The 21,493-nt window shown below is 41.6% G+C and overlaps 1 protein-coding gene across 1 annotated transcript in view; it reads right to left on the reverse strand.

Annotated features, from left to right (window-relative positions):
* The window catches only part of btbd16 (BTB (POZ) domain containing 16), a 126,574-nt gene that overhangs the window by 67,449 nt on the left and 37,632 nt on the right, over nt 1–21,493 (reverse strand). The window contains exons 9-11 of the mRNA XM_072239790.1: nt 15,976–16,045; nt 8,644–8,774; nt 3,917–4,036 (exon numbers count right to left, since the gene is read on the reverse strand). Of these exons, the coding sequence (XP_072095891.1) occupies nt 3,917–4,036; nt 8,644–8,774; nt 15,976–16,045 (321 nt within the window). The remainder of the gene's footprint in view (nt 1–3,916; nt 4,037–8,643; nt 8,775–15,975; nt 16,046–21,493) is intronic.

Genomic DNA, 21,493 nt, shown 5'->3' on the forward strand with positions numbered 1-21,493 from the left:
ACTGATGAGATTTATATTCCTTTAACACTACACAATCTCTCTGTTGAAGTTGTTATATCATTTTCCTATTGTTTGTAAAATATTGTTAGAATTTTTTCCTTTTGTAAAAAAACTAAATACACCTGGATTCCTGAAGACAAACATGAGAAAATCTGCAGATGCTGGAAACCCAAGCAACACACACAAAACACTGGAGGAACTCAGCAGATCAGGCAGCATCTATGGAAAAGAATGCAGTCGACTGGAGAAAAAACGCTGAGGGGTAGATTTGAAAGTTGGGGGTAGGGGAGAGAGAAACACCAGGTGATAGGTGAAACCTGAAGGGGGAAGGATGAAGTAAAGAGCTGGGAAGGTGATTGGTGAAAAAGATACAGGGCTTGAGAAGGGAGAGTCTGATAGAAGAGGACAGAAGGCCATGGAAGAAAGAAAAGGGGGAATGATCACCAGAGGGAGGCGATGGGCAGACAAGGAGATAAGATGAAAGGTGAAGGGGATGTGGAATGGTGGGGGGGGGGGGTGGTGGTGGATGGCAGTTCCTCCAGCATTTTGTGTATGTTGCTTAGATTCATGAAGATCTGTGCCACTCTTTGAAATATTATAAAGATTTTAAAAAACATTTCTTTCTCTTTGTTATTGCATTCTAACACACATCGGTTCAACCTTGATAAACCCTAGTGTAGCAATGATTCAGAGAGCTGTACATCATGGAAACAAGGCTTTCAGCCCAATTTCTTCTACCATAAACCCTCTGACTTTAGACTCCCCTACCCTGGTATAAAACATCACCCTATCTATGTCCCTCAGAACTTTATAAAGCTTTATTCTGCTTCTGAACCTTGGTACCAGTGAATTAAGAAGTAGTGTTGAATGTATTGTTCTTACTACATATTGAATGAAGCAATATTGACCAGGAAGCAATTTCTAGGCAGTATGCCTCTCTTACTTTCCTGACTATTGGTCCTATGCTTAAATCTTATTAGTTAAGTGGTAAACCTATTATTCCATTGTTCATGAAGGTCACAGATATACCACTGATCTCACAATACCATTACTCACTCACACTTCTAGCAATTTACAGCACAAAATACTTTAAACGGGGTATTTTTAACCTCATAGTTAATATTGTCATTATATGTCAACATTGTTGGTATCCAAGGCAGAAGATCTTTAAAAAGATATATGTAACCTTCTCATCGGGGCTTGTACACAGACCTGGCTTGTGAGCTAACTCTGCCACCAGCCACGTGACTCAGCGGTGAGAAGACCACCTTTCATAAACAACAAACATCTAGGGTCGGTATGATTTGGGGTTCAGCCAAACAGGAATGTCATGATGTTCCGATGAAAGGAACTTCAATTTGAGCAAATGCTGTGTAAGTACTGCCCGTACACTGTTATCGGTAGCCCAGAAATGACAGATTGTAGAAACATAGAAAACCTACAGCACAATACAGGCCCTCTGGCCCACAATGCTGTGCCAAACATGTACTTACTTCAGAAATTAACTAGGGTTACCCATAGCCCTCTACTTTTCTAAGCTCTATGTACCATCCATTTGTACATCAGCATAAAATGATAGACAAAGTATATTTACCAAATTTTCAGCTTTAACAAACAGTAACAGAAAAAGAACAGAAAAGTAAAAGGGCCCATTACAGCTAAACCAGTCCAATGTGCACATATATGTTGGAGCTCATAGTGGAGTAGTCAGAGATGTAACTCTTTACTCACGCATTGGACTCACGGTCTGCATGAAAGCACACACTGCATTCTGACCCCCCCCCCCCCCCCCGCAAAGACGATCTCAACTGAACTGGCTCTCTCAGGAGTATCGGCCCTTCCTCCCTGGAGCCATTCATCTACACAAAGCATTTCATGCAACGGGGACTCTCCGTCCAATGGCACTCTGCAGCATCTTCCCTTGCGCTCCACTCCATAGCTCCCGCCAAAAGACCCCAAACCAGACTACTGTACTTCAGAAAACTCTTCCCCACAGCTCCCTAGAACCTTCTCTTACACCCCACAATCCTGCTTAGCTGACACACATTCCTTCGATGGACAAAATGGGTCCTTACCTTAGCCGAAGCCAAAGCATACTTTCCTGCAGTTTTACAGAAAGCTCCTAATAGAAACTACCACACAGCATAGCAGCAGAAATCTTAACCAGGGCGTTACATAAAAAAAACTCCCATTTGAAAAAAAATTGTCCCTTTCACCATTCCCCATTCCTGTTTCCCTTTCTCACCTTTTTCTTTACCTGCTTATCACCCCCCTCTGGTACTCCTCCTCCTCCTTCCCTTTCTTCCATGGTATTCTACCCTCTCCTAGCATATTCTCCCTCCTCCAGCCCTTGGTTTCTTTCACCAATCAACTGCCAGCTCTTTACTTCACCCCTCCCCCTTGGTCGATTTCACCTATCACCTACCACCTTGTACTGCTTCCTCCCCTCCCCTCCCCTCACCTTCTTATTCTGACCTCATCTTTTTTTCCCAGCCCTAATGAAGGGCCTTGGCCCGAAACGTTGACTGTTTATTCCTTTCCTAGATGCTGCCTGGCCTGATGAACTCCTCCAGCATTTTGTGTGTGTTGCCTTGGATGTCCAGCATCTTCAGATTTTCTCGTGTTTGTGGTGCTGCTGGTGTTCATTGATAGAGTATAGAGTTCTCATTGTCATTTTAGGTTGAGAAGAGTGCGGTAGCTCGAACACTCAAACGCTATCTATAAATTTGCCAATGGCACAATTATTGGGGCGGCAAGGTAGTGTGGTAGTTAGCACAATGCTTTACAGTACCAGCACTCGGGTTCAGTTTCCACTGCTGCCTGCAAGGAGTTTGTACCTTCTGCCCACGACCACACGGGTTCCTCCAGGTGCTCTGGTTTCCTCCCACAGATGTACCAGCTGGTCGGTTCATTGACCACCGTAAATTCTCCCGTGATTAGGTTAGGATTAAATCAAGGGATTGCTGGGTGGCTTGGCTCAAAGGGCATATTCCATGCTGTATATCAACAAATAAATAAACTAACTATCCTTGGCAGTATTTCAGGTGGTGACGAGGAAGGCTGAGATAGATTGGCTGGTTGAACAGTATTGCATCAACAACCTTTCACTCAACATCAATAAGACCAAGGAATTGATTGTGGACTTCAGGAAAGGGGTGGTGAGCGAATGCACACCAGTCCTCATCAAGGGTTCAGTAACGGAAAGAGTGAGCAGTTTCCAGTCCCTGCCTGCCAACATCTCTGCAGATCTATTCTTGGCTCAACATATTGATGCAATATTGAGGCACGACAGCGGCAGGGGAGACTTGGTACGTCACCAATGACACATGGAAATTACTACATGGAGAGCATTCTAAATGGCTGCATCTCCGTCTAGTATGGAGGTTGGAAAAAAACTGCCGAAAGTTGTAAGCTCAGCCGGCTCCTTCACGGGCACTATCCTCCCCAGCATCAAGGACACCTTCAAAAGGCGATGCCTCAGGAAGGCAGCGTCCATCATTAGGAACATGCCCTCTTCTCTCTGCTACCATCAGGAAGGAGGTACAGAAGCCTGAAGACACACACTCAACGTTTCAGATTTCTGAATGGACAGTGAACCCAAGAGATCTACATCACCATTTTTCCTCTTGTTTTACACAACGTATTTTTTTTACACAACGTATTTTATTTAATTTTACATATACACACACATATTTATTATATATGTGTGTATATATATATATATATATACACACACACATACACACACACTTCTATGACGTATGCTGGTGATGTAAAACCTGATCCCAAGTATGAGGCATGCCAAACAATATTTTTGCACTACTTAAAAAATTGAAGAGAAATATTCATCATCCAGAGATTTGTACTTAAAATTACTAACTTTTGTTTTAATGAAGCAGACTGGTAAGATAATCACCTGATAAAATAGGCTATGATTGTACCGTACGGCGGCATTAACCGCACCTTGGTATTCACCTGAAGGAAAACCCAGGTAAGGACAGTTTGTAGTACGTGGTATTCAGTAAAAGTAAACAATCTGCAAAAACAGAACAGCATAATGTAAGCTTCAACATAAAGTATCATGGTAACTAAAAGCAAAATGTAATTGTATGATTTGCAAGGAAGGCATGAATCAACTTATTGACAGCAGATTCCTGTTTCCATTTCACACTTTAATCAAACGATTTGTCAATATAGGCCAATATCCAGAAAGTGGATATCACTCCTTCAGTGATATGAAGTATAAGAATTATCAGGCGGCATAGAGTCAGAGTTGTACAGCACAGGGACAGGCCAATTGGCCCACCACATCCATGCTGACCTTAATGCCCATCTACACTAATCCACATTAGTTCTATATCCTGCTATGCCTTGCCGAGACAAGTTCCTGTTGAAATATCTGTTAAACATTGTGATTGTATCTGATACCACATTCTTCTCATTCCAGACATTAACCACTTTCTGTGTACAAACCCTACCCTTCAAGTCCCTTTAAAATTCCTTTCTCATACATTAAACTTATGCACATTGCTCTGATAAATCCCAGGTCCTTTTTTAAAGAAACATCCATTTGAAATTGTATTCTATTCTACACTCAACCACCTCCTGGGCTCTAAAGCAGCCTTTCAGATGAGGCAGCGTTTCACAGGCGTCTCCATTTAGTGCTCTCGATGAGGTCTCCTCTACATCAGTGAAGCCAAGTGCAGACTAGATGACCACATTGCCAAGCATTTATGTTCTATTCATCATGCCTTCTGCCGCTCCCAGTTGCTTACCATTTTAATTCCTCTCCCAATCCCTACCTGTGTGTCCTCAGCTTCATCCACTGCCAGGGAGAGGATAAACACAAAGTAGATGAACAGCACCTCATATTCAACCTGGGTAATTGACAACCTGATGGCACGAACATTGAATTCTCCACTTTCCCCCACCATAATTGTTTCTTTACCCTTTTCTAGCCACACTATTGCCCATCATCTGCACACTCCTCATACTGGACCCTCTCTCTCTACTGTTCCCATCTGTCCACCCTACCTCCCTTATTTGGCTCCATGCTCCACCCTCCTTTCCATCAGATTAGCCCTTTGATGCCTCCACCAACCACCTTCCAGCCTCTGACACAAATTCTATTCTTTCGTCTTCCGTCTGCCTCTTGCCTTGCTTCACCTGCATCTATCTATAGTCTGCCAGCTCTTGCTCCACCTTTTTAAACTGGCTGTCTCTCCTCTACCTTTCTGTCCAGATGAGGGATCTCAACATGATACGTCAACCATTCATTTTCTTCATTGGTGCGAATTCTCAGCGGTCTATTTATGTTAATATTGGGATGCACGATTGAGTGGTGGAGTGGAAATATGTCTCTGCCAGAAGAGGTGTCCGATGCTCCTTCCGTATGCTAGCCTGCAGGTCACCCTTGGGCAAGGTGCAGCACCTGCTTAGACCCCAATCAGGGTCACTTGAAGCCATGGGAGATGGTGGTGGATGGTCATATGAGCAGCTGGGCTGTGCTCAAGAACTCATCTGAGGACCTGTAACACCAGGGTTGTTGCAGACTTTATCAGAACAGCTGTGGATAAGTGTGGCCCCACCAAATCATTCAGGGTTTTCCCCAATCAGAAGCCCTGGATGAACAACGAAATCCGGAACCTGCTGACAGCCAGATCAGGAATGCTGCAAGAGGTAAAGAGAGGAACCATCTCGCACCCCCATGACTCCTGCTGATCCTTTGGTCTCAGTATCTGAAGATGACGTGTGGGCTGCCTTCAGGAGAATGAATCCGAGGAAAGCATCCAGTCCGGATGGAGTACCAGGCCGAGTACTGAAAACCTATGTCGACCAACCAGCTGCTGTATTCACAGCTACCTTCAACCTCTCCTGCTTCAAGCAGGCTTCAATCGTACCAGTGCCTAAGAGGAGTGTGGTAACCTGTCTAAGTGACTATCACCAGTGACACTTACATCCAGTGATGAAGTGCTTTGAGAGGCTGGTGTTGAAGCATACCAGCTCCTGTCTGAATGGTGACTTTGATCCACTTCGTCTACTGCAGCAACAGATCTACAGCAGAAGCTATCTCATTAGTTCTTCACACAACCCTGATCCAGACAGCAAAGAAGCACACATCAGGATGCTCTTTGTTGATTACAGCTCGGCATTTAACACCATCATCCCCTCAAGACTAATCAGTAAAGTCCAAGACCTGGGCCTCAATACCACCTTGTGCAATTGGATCCTGGATTTGTAGACCTCAGTCAGTTTGGTTTGGTAAAAACATCTCCCCCACAATCTCCATTAGCACAGGATCACCACAGGGATGTGTGCTTAGCCCCCTGATCTACTCACTTTTCATCGATGACTGTGTGGCCAAGTACGGCTCCAACACCATATACAAGTTTACTGACGACACCACTGTGGTGGGCTGTATCAAAGGGGGTGGTGAATTAGCATACAGGAGGAGATTGAAATCTTGACTGAGTGGTGTAATAACAACAACCTCTCACTCAATGTTAATATGACAAAGGAAATGATTCTAGACTTCAGGAGAGGGAAACCAGAGGTCCATGAGCTAGTAATCATTAGAGGATCAGCAGTGAAGGGTGTCAGTAACTTTAAATTCCTGGATGTCACTATCTGAGACGACCTGTCCTGGATCCATTATATAAATATTATTGTGAAGAAAGCATGACAGCCACTCTACTTCCTCAGGAGTCTGCAGAGGTTCGGCATGTCATCGATAACCTTGGCAAATGTCCATAGATATGTGGTGGAAAGTATGCTGACTGGCTGCGTTAGGGCCTGATATGGGAGTACCAATGCCTTTAACGGAAAATCCTGCAAAAGGTAGTGGATTTGGCCCAGTACAACACGGGTAAAATCCTCCCAACCATTGAGCACATCTACATGAAATGTTGCTGTAGAAAAGTAACATTAATCATCAAAGATCCTCACCACACAGGCCATGTTTTTTCCCTCACTGCTGCCATCAGGTTGAAGGTACAGTTGCCTCAGGACTCACACCACCAGGTTCAAGAACAGTTACTACCCCTCAGCCATCAGGCTCTTGAGCAAAAAGGGATAGCTACACCCATTTAAGGACTCTGTTATATTGTTACTTCAGGCACGTTATTTATTGCTATTCATTTATATCTGCATTTGCACAGTTCGTTTAAAGTTAACAGTTCCTGATGTTTACAGTTACTGTTCTATAGATTTGCTAAGTGCGCCTGCAGATAAAGAATCTCAGGGTTGTTTGTACTGACAAGTATGTACTCCGATAATAAATTTTACTTTGAACTTTGATATCACAAGCCCTGGTAGAGTTTCCCTGACACCAGGCAGACAATCTCTGAAGAATACTGATAATGGTTGGGGTCAACTGCCCAGAAGGTGGCAATGGCAAACTACTTCTGTAGAAAAATTTGGAAAGAACAATCGTGGTCATGAAGACAATGTTGCCCATGTCATATGACATGGCACATGATGATGATGATGATGATGATGCACCAGCAGTCCCCTGCATCTGAGCTTGTATCTTTTGTGCTTGCACAACCTACACACACAAAACAGCAAGAATCATTCGGCAGAAATAGAATGAATCTTAAAAAGATTTTGTATCTGGACTTCAACATCAGTTGTTTTTATTTTGCTGGAGCAGCAGCCTGAGTTTTCTTTTACTGCAGAAGGTCTCTCTTAGAAGTGAGAATATTAGTTGATGATGTCCCATGTAAAAAAAATTATTTCTGACCCCAGTAAAAAAAAACACTGAATGTTCCCAGTGTCATGTTGTCAGATAGAAATCCCATTCCACTTTCAGAACATAAAACTTATCAAAGTGCAGACAGTAATCATCATTTGAAAGTCTGGGGTATTAATGGCCCTCAACTGAAATTTACAGCAAGAAATAAGATACAATCCTATAGGACACAATCAATTCTATAGGATAGAGTCCCAATGATTACCATGTGATCATGGTCACCATTGTTCTCAAAAGTTGACCTCCGTGGAATTTAAAAGGTCTGTGAAAAGGAACAGAATTACAATGAGAAGGCAGGCAGGCAGGCAAATATGCTAATATAGGAACACATCCAATGATGCATGAGAACTCAAATTATAATAGATGTCAAAAGAGGATACATTCAATATGACAGCCTAGGGTAAAGGGAACAAGGTGTGGCATTCATCATCTTCAGCATCTGGCATAGACAAATGCAAGCTCATACCTGAACTCAACTTATATTGATTGTTAAGACAGACTCCAGTTTATGGAGCACTTGATATCCATTTCAGGGAATAGTTTGTGATTCTGAAATCCCGGAACATCCAGGGTTCGATCCAAAAAATTCAACCAGTGATTATATTTTTATTGTGGTTTCAGGAGAGGATTTGTTCAGGATGGTCTACATTGTATCTGAGCAGGTTGTAGCAAATCAGCAATGGTGGTGGAGGCAGATATGATAGGGTCTTTTAAGAGAGTTTTGGATAGGTACATGGAGCTCAGAAAAATAGAAGGCTATGTGTAAGCCTAGTAATTTCTAAGGTAAGGACATGTTCGGCACAACTTTGTGGACCGAAGGGCCTGTATTGTGCTGTAGGTTTTCTATGTTTCTAAAGTGGGTACTTCACACACAAACGTAACAGTCAACTAACCTTGGTGAGAATAAAGTTTTTTGCAGGACTTCCATTTGTAAATCTCGCAGAGTGGTCTCGTATCTTAAATGCACAATAAGATTTAACTCCAACCATCTCTCACAGGCTTGTCTCAGTTTTTCTTGGTTATACTGAATCAGAAATAACAAATCAACAAGTTAATTCAAAGTAATGTCATGAAGGATCTGTTCTACCTGGAAGCAAAACACATCATTTGAAAAGCAATTAAGAAATTGAAATGAAAATTTTCCTTGTAAACATTTTTTTCGTTAAATTTAACTCATAAATAGGATTGTTGTGTTTTGTTGTGTTCAGAGATTGATAGGTATCTGAGTAGCCAGGGCATCAAAGGTTATGGTGAGAAGGCGGGGGAGTGGGACTAAATGGGAGAATGGATCAGCTCATGATAAAATGGCGGAGCAGACTCGATGGGCCGAATGGCCGACTTCTGCTCCTTTGTCTTATGGTCTTATGGTTTATATGAAGGGCCCCTTAATACAGTAACAAAAGATGATGATGCTCCAATTGAATCCATTGATTCTTTAGAGAACTTTGTGTGATCTGGAACCCCTCACATAGCCTTCCAGACCCTCCTCAATTACAAAACAGATCTAGGCTACAAAGAGGACTTACTAAAAGGATAGCATGATTATTTCACATAATCTATATTTTGTATTCTTTATGGGACTGTTCATATCTTGGATCCAGTTTCAGCTCTTCAATGATGTAAAGTATTGCACATGCAATACATTTGCTAATATTGTAAGGCCTGGACAAACAGACACCTCCCAGTCTCCACCTACCTAACAGGAGTCAACTCCCACTCGTTTCCAATTCATCACCTGCAGTCGATTTAACCCAGCTCTCATCCAAAATCCTTTTTCATTCATGGGAACAAGCCAGCCTCAACCGGTTGCTCCTAGCCTTCAGTTACTTGTTGCCTTGTCAGGTTAAGTATCCATTCTCCCTTGTTTTGTGGCCCCTTGTGACTTGTTATTTTGCAGTTTATTATTAAAGTGATCTCTCACCGCTGCTCTGCATTTGGTCAAGCCTTCTCTACACTTCCTAACAAACACATTCATTCACAACCATAAATGTTTAAATCCAGGATAAAACATAATAGAAAGTAGCAGATTATTACAGGATTAGAATAAACGCAGCTGTATATTATCACTGCCCACGACGAGGCAGTGATCATGAAGGGGTGCCAATTGCTGAGTCACAGCACTGAGTAAGAAATGCTGCCTGCAGCTATCTGGCCACTCAAGCTTCATTACACTAAATAATTATTATGAACTGAAATTTATCATAACTTAAAGCTCCATGTTGTTTCATCACTCTTGATCATCTGTGGTGATGTTATACTAGTAGCAATAGCAAGAATTACCATCCCCTTAATTCCTTCAAGGAATTAAATAAGGAAGAATACAGAAAGGAAGAAAGCAAGGAAACATATACTATGTACGGTCTTCAAAATTAGTTCAGAGACTGGAACCACACAGGGGAGAAATTCAGGATTTATTAGAGTGGCATTCTGCTGGAGGGCAATGAAATAAGGCCTTCACAGGTTCTCACATCTCTGATGTAGTATATAATATGTATTTGATGCAATAGCTAAACTTTTGAAAGTTTATGAATCATTGGCTTGATAACATATAAATAGAAGCAGGGTGCTTGCTTGAACTTGATAAGATCATAGACGATTCTGTGCTTCTATATCTATTTACTGCTGCTCTCCATTTCTTCTTAGGGTTTTAAGTCACTCTTTCAATTACTTTCTATATAAGACTTTGTGAATCATGGCCTTGAGTATATGAAATAACTGAGCATCCAAGTAAAGAATTCCAGTGACAATTTAGTTGTGATCATTTCATCTCATATTAGTCCTAAACAGCTGCTTCCTCAGCTTGTGGTGAGTGACTTGCTTCCTGGCATCCAAAGCCTTTCCACCATTTACAAGGCGCAATTAAGTACTTTCAACTTGCTTGAATAAGAGCAGCTCAAACGACACTTTAGAAGTTCATCAGCATCCAGCACAAGTCAGTCCACGGGACTGGTTCACCAATCCAATAGCATGAGCATTCATTCTCCCCACCAATGGCCAGAAAGAAACTGTGGGTGCATTATCTATAATATATTCCAGTCCTTAAGGTTGTTATAGCCGGGGGGTGTTGTTACGTACCCCGTAACTGGGTTGCCAAACCAGCAGAAATGGACCACTAGTTGGAGTCTGGATTACTAGGAACTAATAAAGTTTTATTAAAGAAATAAGTAACACAGTACTCTAATCATAAGGATATATATGCAACAGGTTAGAAATGATAATACACACATGTACACAGAACTAGGGTAATAGGAATCAAACCAGGCTCTATCGCAGTCTAGGGGTAAAATGATCAGTCTTAAGTCACGCAGAGTTCAGTTCAGCATAGTACAGTTCGCAGTAATCGCTGTTGTGCCGTTGGGGGGGGGGAGGGGGATGCAATTTGATTCAGGCAGACCTTTGATGTCTTCACAAGTGGTTTTCGGGCGGACCCTTTTATGTCTTCTATCCCGCTGTGGTCACCGACTTTGACCCCTCCGTTCCGGTTACAATCGTTCTTCCGTGGTGAACCCGGCACCCAGGCAAGGGCGGACACACACACCAGGTTCCCACCGATTGTACCTTTACCCCCTGCGAGCCTGTGGTCGGTTCCCGCGAACCGGACCTCCAAACTCCCACCAACTTGTGGGGGTGCATCGCTCTTTCCAGGGTCTCGTTATTTCGTGATCTTGTGGTGTGTGTCCGTGCCTAGCAAACCTGCTCTCTTTATCCCCCTGCTGGGGTATCACTTGTCCATCAAACTTCAAACAGTTCAGGTTCAAAGTAACCGGTCTGTCAATAGCTGAATTGTGTTTTTTTTTCTGTTAATCTCTCTCTCTCCTCTCTCATTAACATTTTGAACATTTCTCCATTGTCTCTCTTATCTCTCTCATTAGCATCAATCGTCTGATAACTTGGTTTGGCGTCACAGCGGTAATCTGGACAAACTCCCACCACCTAATAAATGCTCCCAATGGTGTATGCCTCAAATATCCTCGGAGGAGAAGATGGTGACGCGATGCAGCTTGCGCGGCCACTCCGGTGAACGGTATCTGCTATCTGTCAAGTAGGGTGCTGTGCACAATCCTGCTTTGATGGAGACAGGCATGAGGGAACGGAGGAACATCTGGAGAAACTTCTGAAATGCCTTTTTCGCTGCCGCTGTTACTGTGTGATCCAGAATCTCCGGAGGGGAAGGCTTTGCTTGTTGCTCAGCGGCCGGGACGGGGTCGAAGCGCTTGGCAGAGATGGTGCTTGGTGCTCGGTGTCGAAGGGCTAGTCAGAGGCTCGAAGTTTTCAGACTGACTCAGAGTCTGCTATGGTCGGGTGCTTCCAATGCATCGACAGTTGTCGGTGCCTGGAGGTTTATGGCAGAGAAAGTTTCTCCCTTCTGCCGCCTGCTATCGGGGACTATCGGGAGTCGATTGGAACTTTGAGACTTTTTTTTACCGTTCCCATGGTCTGCTCTTTATCAAATTATGGTATTGCTTTGCACTGCTGTAACTATATGTTATAATTATGTGGTCGTCAGTGTTAGTCTTTGGTTTGTTTTTTTTTGTGATATCACTCTGGAGGAACATCGTATCATTTCTTAATGCATGCATGCATTTCTAAATGACAATAAACGAGGACTGAGTGTCCTCATAATCTACTCTAATCGAATAACCAAGTACAGCTCCTGGTCTTCACATGTGGTTTAGCTACTAAGCCTAGTGGAACCATTTCTTTGACAGGAGAAGGGGCAAAGGCTGGTGCCTTAAAACCAGTCATTTTGGGCAGATGGGGCTTGTCAGCCATGGTTGACAGCTCTGCTGGGAGAAGGACAACTCTAATCGCAAACCTCTGCTGCACTGCGGCTATACCCACTCATGAGGAGTAAACCCAGAGGGAAATGTGGAATCTCCTGCCATCACCAAAAGAACTGCAGTTCAAGAAGGTAACTGAATCCCAGTTTCTCAAGTTACTTAGGCTGTCGGCAATAAATGCTGGCCTTAACAATTATATACACATTTCAAAAAAAAATTAAAGATCTTATTAGCTGAATTGTTTCTTTTTCAGCTTTTCAAATGTAGGCAGCTTTCCATTCTCTCTACTAAGGTGCATAATCTCTCATAAAGTATATTATTTATTTTATTTAGTGAGATGCAACATGAAAGAGACCCTTCTGGCACTTTAAGCCATGCGTCCCAGCAACCCCGATTTAATCCTAATTTAATCACAGGACAATTTACAATGACCAATTAACCTACCAACTGGTACATCTTTGGACTGTGAGGGGAAACCAGAGCACCCGGAGAAAACCCACACAGTCACGGGGAGAACGTACAAACTCCTAACAGACAGCGGCAGGAATTAAACCCAAATCCCCGTGCTATAAAATGTTATGCTAGCCACTATACTACCGTGCTGCCCAATTGTACTCCTTCTCATCATACCAGACGGCGATGCAGCCAGTCAGAATGCTCTCCATGGTACATCTGTAGAAATTTGAGAGCGTCTTTGGTGACATACCTAATCTCCTCAAACTCTGAATTAAAGATAGCTGCGGCAGTGCCTCCTTTGTAGCCATACTGATACATTGGGCTCAGGATGATCCTCAGAAATGTTGACATGCAGAAACCTGAAATTGCTCACCCTTTCCTGGTGTGTGTTCCCTCGTTTTACCCTTTCTAAAGTCCACAATCAGTTCTTTGGTCTTACTGATATTAAGTACAAGGTTGTTCCGGCAGCTCAACTCAATTTGCTGATATATTCAGTCCTTTGATGATATCCATTGCAGGCTCTTTCCATTTCTCCTATGGTTTACTTTCTTAATTGGATTTCTAGCAGTGGCAAACTTAGATATGTTACGCACTGTGGTTTCATCGACGTCATTAAAATAAATTTTGAATAGCTGAGGCCCTATTATCCCTGAGGCAGTAGACATGTAACAATCTGCCAACTTGAAACCAACCCACTTATTTCTCTCTTTTTTCAGTACTTCAGCCAAGCTTCCATCTGTGGTAACAGATAATCTCAATCCCATACGCCCTTATTTTATGCAATAACCTGCCGCTTAGAATGAAAATGTTTTTTGAAAATCTAGGAACAATGCATTCACTGCCTCCATCCACTTTATTAGTTCCAAAAACTTCTTTTCAATTAGTCAGACACCATTTTTTTCTTCACACTCCTCTGACTAATCATATGTTAGACTCTGGTTACAATACTAATATGTGAATGTTGCAGTAATTACATTGGAATCACACTGAGCTTGCACCATAGCATTTACATTGAGCCTACTTCACATTCTGTGGTTGCTCCTAGGATGAGTTAATGATGAATTGAAACATTCTGCCAACAATGGATCTAAGACTGAGACGTCGACTATATTCTCTCCCATTCTTCTCCTTCATGTAAACCCTGCAGTCCCTCTTTAATGTGGAAAGGCTGGTCATTTCCACACTGTAAACTCAGAAGTACAACTTCAAAAAGTCACAAGGATATTGCTGGGACTGGAGGAGCTGAGTTATAAGGAAAGATTGAATAGGTTAGGGTTTTATTCCTTGGAAAGTAGAAGATTGAGGGAAGATTTGATTGAAGTATACAAAATTATGAGGGGTATAGATAGGGTAAATGCAAGCAGGCATTTTCCACTGTGGTTGGGTGGACTACAACTACAGGTTGTTGGTTAATGGTTAAAGGTGAAGTGTTTAAGGGGAACATGAGGGGCAACTTCTTCACTCGGAGGGTCATGAGAGTGTAGAATGAGCTGCCACTGCAAGTGGTGCATACCAGCTCTATTTCAACGTTTAAGAGAAATTTTGATAGGTATAAGGATATCAGGGTACGGAGAGCTATAGTTTGGGTGCAGGTCAATGGGACTAGGCAGTTTAAATCGTTTGGCACAGACTAGATGGGCCGAATAGCCTGTTTCTGTGGTGTACTTTTCTATGTCACTATATAGTTTGGCACTTAAAGTTGCAAACTTCTATTACCTCAGAGGAGCAGCCACAGAATATCAGGTAGGTTCAGTGTAAATGCCACAGTGTAAGCACAGTGTAGCTCCAACGAAGATTGAGCATATCTACATGAAATGCTGTTGCAGGAAAGCTCCATCCATCATCAGGGACTCCCACCACCTAGGACATGCTCTCTTCTTACTGCTGCCATCAGGACAAAGGTAAAGGAGCCTCAGAACTCACACCTTCAGGTTCATGAACAGTTATAACCCCTCAACCATCAGGCTCTTGAACCAAAGGGGATAACTTCATTCACCTTCATATGCCTCATCACTGAAATGTTCATGCAACCAATGGGCTCACTGTCAAGGACTCTTCATCTCGTGTTCTCAAAATTTATTGCTTATTTATTATTATTATTATTATTTATTTTAGTATTTGCGCAGTTTGTTGTCTTCTGCACTCTAGTTGAACGCCCTATTTGGGCAGTCTTTCATTAATTTTGTTATGGTTATTATTCTATAGCATTATTGAGTATGCCCACAAGAAAATGAATCACAAGGTTGTATATGGGGACATATATGTACTTTAATCATAACATTTACTTTGAACTTTGAAGATGACCAGGGAAGCAAGATGTCACATTAGTTATCTCTGTTCCTAATCATAATTTACACATGATAAGGTAACAGGAATTCTATTAACTAATATTCTTTCAAATTATCAAAATATGCAATTAGTTTATTCTAATTAGTCATAAAGAGCACTTCAATGCAAAAGTAGGCTCTTCAGACCAGCTAGTCTGTGCCAAGCTGCAATTCTGCCAAGTCCCATTAACCCACACCTGTGCCAGAGCCATCCATACCCCTTCCATCCATGTACATATAAAACTTTTCTTACATGTTGCAATCAAACCCACCTCCACTGACAGGCCATTCCACATTCGCACCACCCTCTGAATGAAGGAATACCCCCTCAGGTACCCCATGACCTTTTGATCTAGCCTTACCCAACCTCAGTGGAAAAAGCTCACTTGCATTTACCCTATCCCCTCATAATATTGTACACCTCTATCAAATCTCCTCTCATTCTCCTACACTCCAGGGAGTGAAGTTCCAACCTGTTCAACCTTTCCCTATAACTCCAGTCCTCAAGTTCTGGCAGCAAATTTTCTCTGTTCTCTTTCAAACTTTGTGTGCTCTTACAAGAAAATTTGGACCAATATACATGATTTCCAAAATGTATTGTCAATGTTTGAGATTACTTAAAATAACTAACATATTATTTTGGGAACTAACAACAATTTACCTTCAAAGCAGCTTGATGGAAGTGACAGACAGTCGTGGTATTTATGCTATCCAGCATAACAGTTGCACACCTACAATGACAACACATAATTTTTACCTATTTGGAATAAAATTTAACATGATTGATTGTTGCTAATAGTAAAATAATGTATCTTGTCTATAATATTTGATAAAAATATTACAAGTATCTGTTTCATTGTCAATTACAGCTGCATAGATCCTGCTTCCTAAGAGGACAAAACCCCTAGGGTCATTTTTACGTTACGTTCACATATGAATCTTCTAATAAAAATGTGGTAGTAAGATTGTGAGGATATTAATTATTGCATAAAGAAAAGCAGGATAAACAAAATGCAAACCTATGAAATAAGAAAAGGCTTACATTTATACTGCCTTATAAATTCATAAATGTCTTTAAGAATAGTTGTGAGCAGATTCAATTTAGGAAATGAGGCATCTAATTTCCACGCCACAAGTCCTCTAAATAACAATGTGAAACTGGCAAAATTATCTGTTGCAATGATGCTGATTGATGGATAAACATGCCCTGGAAAGCTGGGAAAACTTCTTCATTCTCTGCAAAAAAAATACTATAAAACCTTTTACTTCCACTAGGGGGCAGCTGTTGGTGCTTTGAATTGACATTTTATGATAAAGGGAGTATCACTGAAGGTGTCAAACATAAACTATACTGGAGTGTTAGCCTAGATTTTTGTATTTGAAATATCAGAAGTAGAGAGAGCAAGCAATTTCAAGTTCCTGAGTGTTAATATCTCTGAGGACCTTACCTGGTCTCAACATATCGATGCAGCTATAAAGAAGGCAAGTCAGCAGTTATATTTCATTAGAAGTCTGAGAGATTTGGTATGTCACCTAAAACACTGATAAATTTCTACAGATATACCATGGAGAGCATTCTAACTGGTTGTATCACCGTCTGGTATGGGGGCGGGGAGGGGATGGCTACTGCACAGGATCGAAGCAAGCTGCAGAGAGTTGTAAAATTAGGCAGCTCCATCATGGGCACTAGCCTCTGTGGTATCCAAGACGTCTTCAAGGAGTGGTGTCTCAAAAAGACAGCGTTCATCATTAAGGACCTCCAGCACCCAGGACATGTCTTCTTCTCATTGTTACCATCAGGTAGGAGGTACAGAAGCCTGAAGGCACACTCAATGATTCAGGAACAGCTTCTTCCCCTCTGCCATCCGATTTCTAAATGGACAGTGAACCCATGAATCCTACCTCACTACTTTTTTTATTTGTTTTTGTACTACTTATTTAACTATTTAATTACTTACCGTAATTCACAGTTGCATTGTACTGAAGCCGCACAGTTAACAAATTTCACAACATCTTCCGGTGATATTAAACCTGATTCTGATTGGGAAAACTGTTTATTTGGGTGTGCTGTGCTGCTTAATTGGGGCAGGAGACTGTTGCTGAATAGGTTTTAACTAATGTCAGTGTGGCTGTTAGATACTACACTGTGCTGAGTGAACAATTTTTAAATAGTGTCGGTTGTGTTGTGTTCAAAAAGTAGTGATTTTTGTCACTCATAGTTGGTGAGAAATAAGCAGCAAAACAATTCCTAACTGTTTTGCTCACTGCAGTTTCAAGCATACAGGCTTGGAAATGCCAGAAATGGCTGGGAGTAAAGATGAACAAATTAGGAACTACAAAGAATTGGAAGGTATCGACAATCATCTTGAATGCTACAACGAAAAAGAAGATTTGGAGGATGCAATTATTTATAGCATTGTATGAAGGCAGTCCGTTATCTGCACTAGCTGTCTGCGTCTATTTTGCTCATTGGGTTCACTGGATGAATTCCCCTGTCAATAACTAAAAGGAACTAATACACAGTTTGATAGTACTGTAGTACTATTGGTAGTGTTCAAATTGGTTCTGTATTTCATATAAATACATAATTTGTTACAGTTTTTTTTACAGCTTTTTAACTATTTTCATGAAACATCAGCTCATTGGGTCAGCCACTTAATTGGGCCAAAATGTACTGGTCCTGATGTGTCCCATTTAACTGGAACCCACTGTATTTGGGTTGTTAGAGTTGAACTTAGACATACATCATCTGATTCATGGACAAGAGTGCTACCTCATGGTTTATAGCTGATATTACAAGTAGCAAATAATTTAATTCCTTCTAAAATAATTAAAAGAATAAAAGGAAAAGAGATTACTTTGACCAAACCTTATTGTTATGTTTCGGGTGTCATCATGAGACACTTTCAGCATCTCTTAATAGAAGTAGTGATGAAAATTGATATGAATTGATGCTAAAAAAAAACGCCTATCTAGAAAATGGACCATTCCTAAATTGGAGTACTAAATTTCCACTGCAGAGTTAACCTAGGCCTATTAATGCCAATATAATATTTAATTATGATTAGGGCAGAAGAGTCCATATGCTTTTTTGAGGACACGGTGCTTTGTTTCCAGGATGGTGGGGAGGTGTTGCGGAGATACGCCTCTACCAAAGGAGGTGTTTAGCACTTCTTCACTCCGCTAGCCGGCAGGTCAGCCTTGGGCAATGTGTAGACTTGCGCAGCCCCTCCCCCACCCCAATCACGGTCACGTGAAGCCATGGGAGCAGGTGGTGGATGGTTTACGAGCAGCTGGTGTGTATCACAAGTCCTGGTTTTGTGACAACTGATGCAAGACAGACAACTTCAGAAGAGTATTGGCAAGGGCTGAGGTCACTTGTCTTGTAAGGACACTGCCCAGAAGAAGACAAAGGTAAACTACTTCCGTAGAAAAATTTGCCAAGAACAATCATAGTCTTGGGACCATGATTGCCCATGTCATACAACACAGCACATAATGATGATTGTGATGATACTTTGTTTATCTTAGTGCTATACAGTTCATATTGATAGAGGCTCGTCATCAAGTAAATAAGACCATAAAATATAGGAGCAGAATCAGGCCATTTGGCCCAAGTCTGCTCCACTATTTCCTCTCAGCCCCAATCACCTCCCTTCTTCCCATATCCATTCATGCCCTGATCAACCAAGAATCGATCAACCTCAGCCTTACATATACATAAAGACTTGGCTCCACAGCTGCCCGTGGCAAAGAATTCACAGATTCACCACTCCCTGGCTAAAGAAATTCCTCATTTCTGTTCTAAAAGCATAACCCTCTATTTTGAGGATGTGTCTGTTGGTCCTAGACTCTCCCACCATAGAAAACATTCTCTCCACATCTACTCTGTCAAGGTCTTTCACCACTCTATAAGTTTCAATGAGGTCACCCCATATTCTTTTGAATTCCAGTGAATACAGGCCTAGAGACATCAAACACAAGCCATTCAATCCTGGAATCATTTCTGTGAACCTCCTTTGAACCCTCTCCAGGTTCAGCACATCCTTTCTAAGATAAGAAGCTCAAACCTGCTCACAATACTCCAAGCAAGGCCTCACCAGGCTTGATAAAGTTTCAACATTATATCCTTGCCTTTTTTGTTCAAATCCTGTTAAAATGAATGCTAACATTGCATTTGCCTTCCTCACCACACACTTAACCTGCACAAGGATTCCCAAGTCCCTTTGCACCTCTGATTTCTGAATTTCAGTTTTCTGTATTTTCTGTCCAGGTAGAAAATAGTTAACCCTTTCATTTCTTCTACGAAAGTGCATGACCTTACACTTCCCAGCATAGTATTGTATCTGCCGTTTCTTTGCCCATCAAAACTTCCTCAAAACTATCTGCCTCTTCACCTATATTCATATGGTCTGCAAATTTTGCAGTAAGTATCATCAATTCCATCATTCAAATCACTGACATATAATACAAAAATCAGTCTCAACACAGATCCCTATGGAACACCACTAGTCACCGGCAGCCAGCCAGAAAAGCCTCCCTTTATTCCTACTCTTTGTCTCCTGCCAAATCAGCCACTGCTTTATCCATGCTAGAATCTTTCCTGTAATACCACGGACTTGTAGCTTGTTAAGCAGCCTCAGGTATGGCACCTCGTCAAATATCTTCTGAAAATCCAAGTACACAACATCAACTGATTCTCCTTTGTTTATACTGCTTGTTATTTCTTCAAAGAATTCCAACTGATTTGTCAGGCAAGATTTTCCCTTGAGGAAACTATGCTGACTACAGCCTATTTTATCATATGTCTCCAAGTAATAATCAATTTGAACATCTTCCCAAACACTGAAGTCAGACTGACTGGCCTATAGTTTCCTTTCTTCTGCCTCTCTGCCTTCTTGAAGAGTGGAGTGACATTTGTAATTTTCCAGTCTTCCTAGAGCCAATCCAGAATCTAGTGATTCCTGAATGATCATTACTAATGCCCTTACAATCTCTGCAGCCACCTCTTTCAGAACTCTGGGGCGTACACCATCTGGTCCAGGTGACTTATCTACCTTCAGACCTTTCAGTTCCCAAGACCCTATCCAGTTATACTTCACACACTTCATGATCGCTGACACCTGGAACTTCCATCATACTGCTAGTGTCTTCCACAGTGAAGACTGATGCAAAATACTTATGCAGCTCGCCTGCCATTTCCTTGTTTCCCTATTACTAACTCTCCAACATCGTTTTCCAGTGGACCAATATCCACTCCTTTCTCTTTTTCACACTTTATGTATCTGAAGAAACTTTTGGTATCCTCTTTTATATTATTGGCTAGCTTACTTTTGTATTCCATCTTTACCATTTTAATGACTTTTTTAGTTGTCTTTTATTGTTTTTTAAAAGCTTACCAATCCTTTAACTTCCCATTAATTTTTACTGCCCTCTCTTTGGATTTTATGTTGCCTTTGATTTCTCTTGTTAGCCACGGTTGTGTCATCTTTCCTTTAGAATAATTCTTCTTCTTTGTGATGTATATGTCCTGCACCTTCCAATTGCTTCCAGAAATTCCAGCCATTAGTGCTCTGCCAACATCCCTGTCAGTGTTCACTTCCAAACAATCTGGCCATCTCCTCTCATGCCTCTGTAATTCCCTTTACTCCACTATAAAACGGACACATCTGACTTTAGCTTCTTCTCTCTCAAATTTCTGGGTGAATTTGATCATATTATGATCACATTCCCCCAGGGTTTCTTTTACCTTAAGCTCTCTAATCAATTCTAGTTCATTGCACAACAGCCAATCCAGAATAGCTAAAGTGGCCTCAACCATGAGCTGCTCTAAAAAAGCCACCTAATAGGCACTCTAGAAATTCCCCTTTCAGTAATCCAGCTCCAACTTGATTTTCTCAATCTACCTGCACATTGATGTCCTTCATGATGATAGTAACATTGCCCTTCTGGAATGCATTTTCTAAGTTCTATTGTAATTTGTAGACCACATCCTTACTGCTGTTTGGGGGTCTGTATACAACTCCCATCAGGGTCTTGCAGTTCCTTAACTTTATCCACTATGATTCAACACCTTCCAACTCTATGTCACCTCTTTCTAATGATTTGATTTCTTTTTTTTACCAACAGAGCAATGCTGCCCTTTGCCTTTCTACCTACCCTTTCAATGCAATGTGTAT

Source organism: Mobula birostris, chromosome 21 (assembly GCF_030028105.1).
Source record: "Mobula birostris isolate sMobBir1 chromosome 21, sMobBir1.hap1, whole genome shotgun sequence".
NCBI classification, from domain to species: Eukaryota; Metazoa; Chordata; class Chondrichthyes; order Myliobatiformes; family Myliobatidae; genus Mobula; species Mobula birostris.